Source organism: Mycetomoellerius zeteki, unplaced genomic scaffold (genome assembly GCF_001594055.1).
Source record: "Mycetomoellerius zeteki isolate Tzet28-1 unplaced genomic scaffold, Tzet1.0 scaffold345, whole genome shotgun sequence".
In the NCBI taxonomy this organism is placed as follows: Eukaryota; Metazoa; Arthropoda; class Insecta; order Hymenoptera; family Formicidae; genus Mycetomoellerius; species Mycetomoellerius zeteki.
In genome coordinates, this window is record NW_017257333.1 from 131,428 (window position 1) to 141,647 (window position 10,220).

At 34.7% G+C, this 10,220-nt stretch overlaps 1 protein-coding gene across 1 annotated transcript in view; it reads left to right on the plus strand.

The window, feature by feature from the left end:
* LOC108725416 (uncharacterized) overlaps positions 1 to 8,796 on the plus strand; it is an 11,080-nt gene extending 2,284 nt beyond the window's left edge. Inside the window, exons 2-4 of the mRNA XM_018452435.1 lie at positions 1,081 to 2,680; positions 3,668 to 7,737; positions 7,813 to 8,796. Of these exons, the coding sequence (XP_018307937.1) occupies positions 1,081 to 2,680; positions 3,668 to 7,737; positions 7,813 to 8,568 (6,426 nt within the window). The 3' untranslated portion in view covers positions 8,569 to 8,796. The remainder of the gene's footprint in view (positions 1 to 1,080; positions 2,681 to 3,667; positions 7,738 to 7,812) is intronic.
* The last annotated feature ends 1,424 nt before the right edge of the window (positions 8,797 to 10,220 follow it).

Here is a 10,220-nt window from a genome sequence, read left to right on the forward strand (position 1 = left end):
TTCCGATAGTGTGGTTCCTCGTCCAGTATTGCAACGTTGTCCCAATCGAACTTATGGCCGTCTTGCAACCGATGCTTCGTTATAACGTTGCGAGTAGGCTTCCGAAGGCCTACCTCCCGATCATTGACAGGCTATAAAAGGTCGAATTGTTGTCGCGCTTAATCAGTCAGTGTCGCTCGTACACAGGAAGAAGTCTGTCGGGTGTTGACTTTAGATCATTTTCAAAATTTCTTTTCTTGATTTTGATTAATTTTTTAACGCTAGTTTTCTAATTACTGTCTCTCAATAAAGACCAACTAAATCAAAAAGAGACTCACTGTGTCTGACACTGACTGGCCAACTTATCAGAAACCGGTTTTTGAATTATTAAGAGTAATGTTTGCGATGCGGTGTCTTGTGATCAGGGTGAGCTTCCTAACTTTCGGAATAATTAATTATAATTTCAAAAATTTTTTGATACATTAGTTTTACATTTTCTTTATTTCGAGATTTCCAAAATTTCTTTCCTTTTTTCTTCATTTCATTCTTTTCTGGATTTAATTCTGGCATTTATACTCTCGAGATGGGAAAGCTCACCATGACTAGTTGATATTTGTTATATTCTATATATGTGAGTTTATGTTGTCTCTGAAGAAGGCTCAAAAATGAGCCGAAACATGTAAGCGCTTTAGTAAAATAAAGAAGTTTTACGCTAGATAGTCGTGTTATTTGCACAACGTCTCCCGCACTTGACTCCTATTGCCCTTGTTCTTTCCTGGTTTTCTGATTTATAAGGAGTCTTAGTCAGGTTGATTTATTATACATTAAAATACTATTAAATTACATAAGATTCATTGGAGAATATAAAGTTATATAAAAAGTAGACTATTCAATTTAAACTCCATTTAAGCACATAGAAAATCTTTCTTTGCCTCTTTTAATCTATTCGAAAACAATATTTTGTCTATGTGTAAAGAATAAAATCTATTTTTGGTAAAAATTGCTATATTCAGTAATTTTAAATAAAATTTGATGAACACATCGTGCAAGTTACTCTTTATATTTTAATGAGCTTCATAATCCACATTAAATAAATTGCAGATGGATATCTACGACGAAGAACTCTTTGATGTAAGACCAAGTTGTAGTACTTCTACGAGTTTGAACGTGACGGCAACAAGAGATTTAATGCAGGATCCAATACAAGAGAAAGATTCGAACAGTATCTTAATTAAAGATATTTCAGTAAAACTTACACGTTTACGAAGTGTAAAAGAAAAAACAACACTAAAATCAATAAAATGTAAGAGAAGAAATAGATGGAGATATGGTCTGTTAAATGGGAAGTTTTCTAAAAAAAAGAAATCAAACGTTCCTTCTTCTAAGTCTTCGAATTCTCAGCAAGCATTTCGAAATGCGAAACCTGTTACAGAAGTTATATCGTCAGAAGACAGAGGAAATAAACAAATAGATACACACTTGCATAACCAATTATATCAAGGAGAATTGTATGAAGATGCTCAGCAGAATGAGCAAAGAATAAGTAACGTTGCACAAAATAAGACTGAAAATTTTAATTTATCTACGTGTGAGACGGAGAAAAAAGATTTGTGTGTCAATGTAACTTATGCATGTGCACGTACTTTACCATATAAATTTTATCGAAAAAACATACCTAGTAGTTCAAGCGCGATAGATTATTGTGATTCTTCATCTAGTAGCAAGGACACAGAATCGAGTTTGCATAGCAACCAATCCAATCTTACTAGCCCTTTATCTAAAGATAAAAAGGTAATGAAGAAACTGATTCGTTTAAGGTTAAAACTTATGGCTAAAAAAGTGGAAAAGAGACTGAATAAATGGAAATTTAAAAGGAAAAGTGCATGTAGCGATAAACATTCATCTGACAGTGAAACAGAAAAACAGCGTGTACCAAACAAGAAACGTCGAAGAATAGTATTAATGGAAGAATCTGATAGTGAAAATGAAACTGTAAATAATACAACAGCAATTGAGAATAATAACCAGAGTGAATCTCATTTATCTTTTAAAAAGATTGATGCAAGAAAAACATGTATACAGTTTAGCTCTCCTGCGAAGGTTATTTTAACAAAATTGGAAGAAATGGAAGATGAAGATGTTATTAAGTGGCGAAAGAGCAAAATTTCAGATATTTCATCTGAATCAATAGAACAATTGGACCAACGGAAGTTGTCACAAAATTTGGTAGCTTCACACTCTCAAGACAAATTAATTTTGCCAACAGAAGATGATAAGTTTTTGGAAATAAATAAAAAAACACAAAATATTTCTAAAGATTCTCCATTGACCATTAGATGTATTGATAGACGTGTAGTAAGGTCAAAGTTGAAAAAGCTACGGAAGAAACACAAGCTGTTCAAAAAGCCTAGAGTTCTACTAATAAAACTGGATACTTTACAATATTTTCCTAAAGATGATAGATATTCAGCGACTGAGGTCGAATATTTAACAAAGAAATACCTAAACTTTGTGATAAATTCCAAAATTTGCAAAAGTACATTTCGTAAATTAACAACGTATAAACACATGTGCTTACAAAGCAGATTGGACGCGAATACCACTTGTACGGAAGATCAAGGTGTAAGCTCTAGTTTATCCAAGGAACAAAGTATGAACGAAAGCCTTAAATCATGCTTCATCGACACAAATTCAATAAAAGGTACGACTTTCTCTTCAAAATAATCTTATCTTTTATCTTTTTATAATTATTTTTAAATTAAGAAAAATAATCCTATTTTCGGTCAAAGCGAATGTTTAATAATACTAATATTTTTGCAAATACCTAAATTTTTTTCTTCAGTTTTATGAACTGCGTGCCAATTCGATTTGTTGCGAGGGGATAATCACTAGTTGAAATATCACAGATTACATGATTTCATTTGATTTCATATGATTTTATCTGATTACAAATAATTTTCTTCACTACATATGAAGTTATTTGGTAAAATAAACGATTTTATCTAATATTACACAATGATTTCTCGTGATTGCATATGCAGGGATTATACATGAGGATTTCATATCACATCATAAATTCATACATGAATTTTATAATGATTTCGAAGACACCGCCCAATGATTATATTAAGTGATTATCCCTTTGGTTTGTTGGATTTAAAACGCAATCTCAAATTGAAGCTGAAATATATTTCAATTTGCATATTAGTATTATTAAACATTAAAATCTCCGCTTTGACTAAAAATAGAATTAATTCTTTTAATTGATTTATTCTCGTTGACCTAAAACTTTGAATAATAATAATAATTTAAAAATAAAAATTGTTAAAGAGAAAGGCTACGAGTCAAAGCTAGTTGTTAATTGCTAATAATTAATCTATATTCAATATCCGATTGCTAAAAATATTTAACTATTATGTAACCGATATTGCGACTTTTTATTTTTATTTTCATTGTTTAATTTTAATTTTTATGTGTTACACTGAAGATAACCTGATGAAGGTTGAAACGTCTGTATATTAAATGTTCATAGCGATCGGATATTGAATATAGATTAATTATTAGCAATTACTTTGACTCGTAGTCTTTCTCCTTTAACAATTTTTATTTTTAAAAAATTCTTGAATCAGACTAATTTGATTATTTTTAATAATTATTTAATATGATTTTATTTCAATTTTTGTTGCAGACGTTCAAACCATAGAAAACAGCGATGAAAATGCTTCATTCCTGATCCATCGAAAGCCTATTCGAAATCATTGTAAAACTTTATCGCCAAGAATATCCGAAAAGAAGAATAGTACTTTGTCACAGGAGCGTTTAGAAATATGGCGAAATGCGTTTCGTGCATTGATAACGCCGAAAAAATTACAAGAGACAATCGCTTCTACATCGAAATCAACATCAGAAACAGTCCCCATTTCGCGGAACTCGTCGAAGAAATCGGTGAATGCAGAATGCGAAAGTGTTATCACTTCAGCTTCCACATTTACGTCTTCTATGAAATGTACAACACCGGTCGGATCTCCTTCAAAATTCACTTCGCCGAAGAAACAGACAAAAACCTCAACAAAGCCAACAGAGTGTAATGATACAGCCAAACCCGAGTCATCCATCAGCAGTAAAAATCTTTCAAGTGACGCAAATGTTGATAAAATCATCTCTAGGAGCGATTTTATTCAATCTAAGGACGGCACTGTTTCTAAAAACCCGTGTAAAAACGCAAAAGGAACAGACGTTATTACAATAGACGCTTTCTTAAATTCGAACAAGAAGGTATCAGAGATGTCACCGAAATTGCATAAGAAAGCAACCAATCTTGAATTGTCAACTAATGACAAATCTGAAAAGTCAAAGACCTCGAAAAACTGCAGCGTTGTACAATTTCAAACAATACAACACAAAAAAGAGGAATCACATAAGTGCATTGCGTGTGGCTCGTCATTCAAGGATTTCGATATGTGGATAAAACATTTGAGGAACAATTTTAATACAACACATATGAATGTGAATTCTAAATCTGCCTATGCATCAAAATGCATAAAAGCCTCGCTTTTGAAAATTATGAATAAGGAAAAAAATTTGGAGAACTCGAAACCGTCGACATCGAAACAGCAATGTTCTTCAGTTAACGGAGAAAGTGGCTCACGTCAATTAGATAAATCTGTTAATTCCGATATGAAAAGTTCATCCTCTTCTTCCTCCTTGTCATCATTGAAAGCCATCAAAATGCGCCATGAACAATTCAAAGTGTCAAAAAATGAAATGAAAACTAAATCAGCTATAAAGTCAAAATCTGGTCGAAATTCACCAAGTGGAGCGAAAATTTCAGACTCCAATAATGTTGAATCTAGTAGTTCGACGAATATTAAAGTAAAACCAAAAATAACATGCAAGATTTGTTCAAAGTCCTTTAATACCAATCAACAACTTTTTGAGGATATGTCAGAGCATATGCATAACGATTTCCAGACTATGCAAACGGCGATCGATAATTATATTATTTCTACGCCAGTGTCTAACAAGACTAACGATCAAGTCTCAAATGATATGGTGAAAAATTCGATAGAAGCAGCCATGGAAGAGGTCGAAGTAGCTAGAAATGGTATCAATGAGCCAGAGACGAGTCAACCAGAACATATAAACGAATCTAGTGCGGAGAATCTCGTGAGTTCAGAGGTATCACAGCAGGATGCAACCAAAGAAAGAAACAAAATTTCGAACTTACCAGTGGCAGAATATACTATAGAAGAACAAGATGTAGAAGAACAGTCGACACTTGCCACGAATAACGCCGAAGTTAGCAAGGAAGTTAGCAAAACACAGTGTGCGGAGAAAGAAAACATATGTGACGCTGGACCATCTTTAGAACTTCGACCGGAGATATCCTTCACTATTTGTATGTGTCATAGACCTAAAAACGAAACAATTAAGGCGATGGGATCGAACATTCACATCGAAATAGTTTTGTTGTGCACCACTTGTCAGACAATATTTCGAGGCTTGGAATGCTACGAGGTGCATTGTATGAGTTCTGTGGATGGCTCGCTCTGCAACAAAAACCGACTGCAAGGTAGAAAGTCCAAATTACTCTGTGTCAGCTGTCAGCAGATATCGAACTCTCTCCAGGACTTGCTGCAACATCTAACGACGCATTCTCGACTTAATCACACAGGCACAGTGACATTTTTTTGCAGCATATGTAAAGTCATCTTCTACAGTTTTGGACCACTCTTCGAGAGCCATTTCCAAAATCATGAGAAGAACTCGTTATTCCTGGCTAGTCGTCTCTCGTTTCCAAGGCCTTCATACATTAACTCAAAACTTGTCAAGATACCAGCGACAGATATACCGATAGAGCTTCTTTATATGCAAATAGCCGATTATGTGTGCCAACATTGTAGAATGCCTTTTATCTATGAACAAGATCTGAAATCACACAAGGCGATTTGCGAAAGCCATAACGTCGAGCCTCGTATCGAATTTTCGGATGGCAGGAGCACGACTTCGATCACCCCCAGCAAAATACCAATTTTGCTAATATGCGGATTCTGTAGCAAGACGTTTTACAGCAGGATGTCTTTTGAGCTGCATTCGTTGGAGCATACGCAGAAGAGGGAGTTACATTTGCATTATACTTGCGTAGCTGTTACCGCCGTAACGAAAGTATATATCTGCAAGGTATGCACTACCATGTGGCAATGTTTGCAGACCTTCAAAGAACATTGGCAGACTCACAGTGAGCTGCGGGCGGAATATATATGCTCTCTCTGCCGTAATTATTTCCTTAGTGTCGAACTATTTCAGAAGCACGCGCTCGTGCATAGGAACAACGAGAAGAAGCAGGTGCCGATCACATGCGAGGTAATCTATCGTGACGTTAGTTATCAGAACTCCAACATAAATTCGCAAAGAGACACTACCATAAACGAATTACCTTATATGAATTTGAGTTATTTCGACAGTAAGAAAGATTTCGTTGATAAAACTGTGAATGATAAATCACGCGAATCACAAAAATCGACTCGCTTACTGGTAAAAAATCTCATGAGTGAGAATCGATCTACGCAGTCATCAGTACATTCCAATAAAGAAGCACAAGCAACCAGAAATGTCCCGGAGGTTCCGGTACAAGTTCCCTCGTCCAATTCTCTTGTCGCAGTCGCGCAATCTGAACCAAATAGCAATGATAAATCGGGGAATCTTGATGATGACTCGGATGAGGACTTAACGATAGTGTTGTCGGACAGTGAAGAAAGTTCAGAATCGAGTGAGATCAAAAGAAATGTTGACAGTATGCCTTCCACTATGTCACAAAACACGAAATCAACGACGTCCGATTCTGCCATTGATGGACAAATGAGGTGTTCCAAAGATGCAGCTCCGATCGCATCATCTGCGAAGACTTCGAGCTATGTAAAAGAAAGTACAAATTCCCGAATTAGTGTCATAACTCCGATAGAATCCGAGAACACGCAGCTGAAGACAAATTCGAGCGTTTTGAAGGATAACAATACTGTCAAAAATTGTGTAGATCGCTCGGTGTCGTCAGTGGCGAATTCTTCGATAGAAGACCCCAAAGAATCGTTACCGAAAAACGCCATGAGTTATGTGCCTAAGGCTTTCTTACGCGTGAAGTCCTTGGCAGAGCTAACAAATACTTCACCGGAGAAATCTTTATGTCAAATATGTGGCATGTCATTCGAATGTCGGCAGAAATTGAGGACACATATGCTAACACACATTCAGTTGCCTCACCAAAACAAGAAAGATGATCAAGTAACTTCGTCCGGCAATATACAAGTCTGGCCAGCTAAACCGATGTTCAACCCTCAAGTAGCCATGCCCACGACATCAAGTCAAGATCGTTCCCTCTCTTCCGCAATAACTCCATCCGTCACCACGTATCCAAATACATCTAAAGTAGTCTCAGCCAAATCTCGACAATATCAAGTGATCGGCGTGAAGCCATTGCGTTCGGTCAAATATAACGCGAACGTAGAAGCATCAAAATTGAAAGAAACGTTATATCGAGAAACGACGTCTCCTTTGTTAAACAATATCGGTGCTACTTCGCAGCAAATCTCGCAAAAGACTGCCTATCATCAAAACTTGCCGCCTCTTGTCACCTATCCGTTAAACAAGTCAATCCAATCTGCTCAACAGCAGCAGAGTACTGGCACCGTAGCTGTCAGACCATTCTTACAAACTTATCAAACGTCCAAACTACCGCCACCACTATATTTACAACAACAGCAACTGCATTTACAACAACCGCATCAAATGCAACAACGGCAACTGCATTTACAACAACCGCATCAAATGCAACAACAATCGCAGCAACTACAACATCCACAACTGGTGCATCAACAGAAACAACATGAAATCCAACAACAGTTACAGCAGCCACAACAACTGCAACAAATGCAGCAACAACAAAAGCCGCAGCAATTGCAACAATTGGCGCATCAGCAGAAACAACAGCAAATCCAACAACAGTTACAGCAGCCACAACAACTGCAACAGATGCAGCAACAACAAAAGCCGCAGCACTTGCAACAATTGGCGCATCAGCAGAAACAACAGCAAATCCAACAACAGTTAGAGCAGCCACAACTGCAACAGGTGCAACAACAGCAACCGCAACAGCAGCAACAAGTACAACGACATTTACAATTGCAGTTGCAATTACAACAACAACAGTTGCAACATCAGCAGCATCAACAGCTGCAGCAGCATCAACAGCTGCAGCAGCATCAACAGCTGCAGCAGCATCAACAGCTGCAGCAGCATCAACAGCTGCAGCAGCGGCAACAATTGAATATTGGCAATAATGTTATGCATTACGTAATATCCAAGAGAGACATGTCTTATCAATTGCATTCCACCAACCTAATACCAACGAACACGGATAATGTTATGCTCGTGACTGTGAACACAATGCAGCAGATCTCGGAGAATCCGGAACGTTACATCTGCATGTATTGTCCAGGCTTTGAGTGTGGTTCGGTGCAGGAGTTCGCATTGCATGAGCATTCATCGAAGCACGAAGCCCGTAGCCATTATAATAACGTTACTTATTTATCTTGAACGTAAACTATAGATGATAAATATATTTCTTGAAATTCTTAGCAGGAGACGATTGATTATATTCAGGAACACAGTCACTTTTCGATGAAGATATAGATGAAGATATGCCGTTTTAATTAACATTAGAATCACATAATACTGATTGAATGTGACCAAGTTTCATTTTGCTAATCTATAAATAAATGCATTTTCATCTGAACAGAGAGACATTTTTGCTATTTATCTGAATTGGGAACAGAAACTTAACAAATACTCTTATATGATCAATTTTTCGGTAAGTTCTGCAGATATGTTGTTTAATCCTTTTTAATTTAAATAATTTCTCTTTGATTCAAATTTTTTACAAAATTTTTGTTTTTTTAATACTTAGTATCTTAGATTAATATTACATTTGTCATACGACAAACGTAATACAAGCCTTAACGTCAAATAGCACGGTATTTATTTTATTGACTTTTTTCCTACTTTTAATAGATGTCATTGTCAAAAGAACTTTTTTCGTGATGTGATATTATTCGTTATATGTCATTCCTCGTTCTCATTAATTTGTTTTATGCTCATGTATTCGTTTCATATTTTAACATGTTTTTTTAATAACGAGCAATTCATTACATTGATGATTGTTTTTGTCGAAATGTAATTTAATTGACTATAGCATTTTGCAACTTGATACAATTTAATAGATATAAGAAGAATTTCTTGTCATCATTTTCATAATTTTCATCATTTCTGTAGTCTTTATCAGTCTTATATTTTATTTTATCGTACTTGTAATTAATTAGACTATTCGTCATATTAATAACTATATTTTTATTCAAACATAATTATATTAAACAATGACATTTTACATTTGATCTCATTTAAGATACAGAATAAATTTAAGATACAGGAAAAATTTATCCTGTATCTTAAATGAGATCAAATGTAAAATGTCATTGTTTAATATAATTATGTTTAAATAAAAATATAGTTATTAATATGACGAATAGTCTAATTAATTACAAGTACGATAAAATAAAATATAGGACTGATAAAGACTACACAAATGATGAAAACTATGAAAATGATGATAAGAAATTCTTCTTATATCTATTAAATTGTATCAAGTTGTAAAATGTTATAGTTAATTAAATTACATTTATATATATATATATATATATAGTGCATAACACAGATGTCAAAATTCCATAAAGTCATATAAGGACATATAATTTGCCCTATATTTTGTGTTATAATTATTCATTATTATTAATCCACTATTATTAAGACTCCTAAGTAGTTACTGCAGCCATATTGAATCGTGACGTCGGAAATGAGAAATGACACATTAATAATTAATTTTTGTTACGTGCCATTTGTAAATAAAAATAATTTGAATAAAACGAAATGATGAGATCGCTTTAAAATTTATAAAAATGGACGAAAACTATATACTTATTTCCCCTGAGAGTCAATAAATAGCACGTGAAGTGCTTTTATTTAACGCGCATAGTGTAACATATTTTCACTTATATACGTGCCTTTTATCACTTTATCTAGTGATTATGTACTGACTGTCAGAGGGGATAAGGATAGTTTTCGTCCATTTTTACAATTGTTTTAAAGCGATCTTATCATTTCATTTTATTCAAATTGTTTTTACTTACAAATGG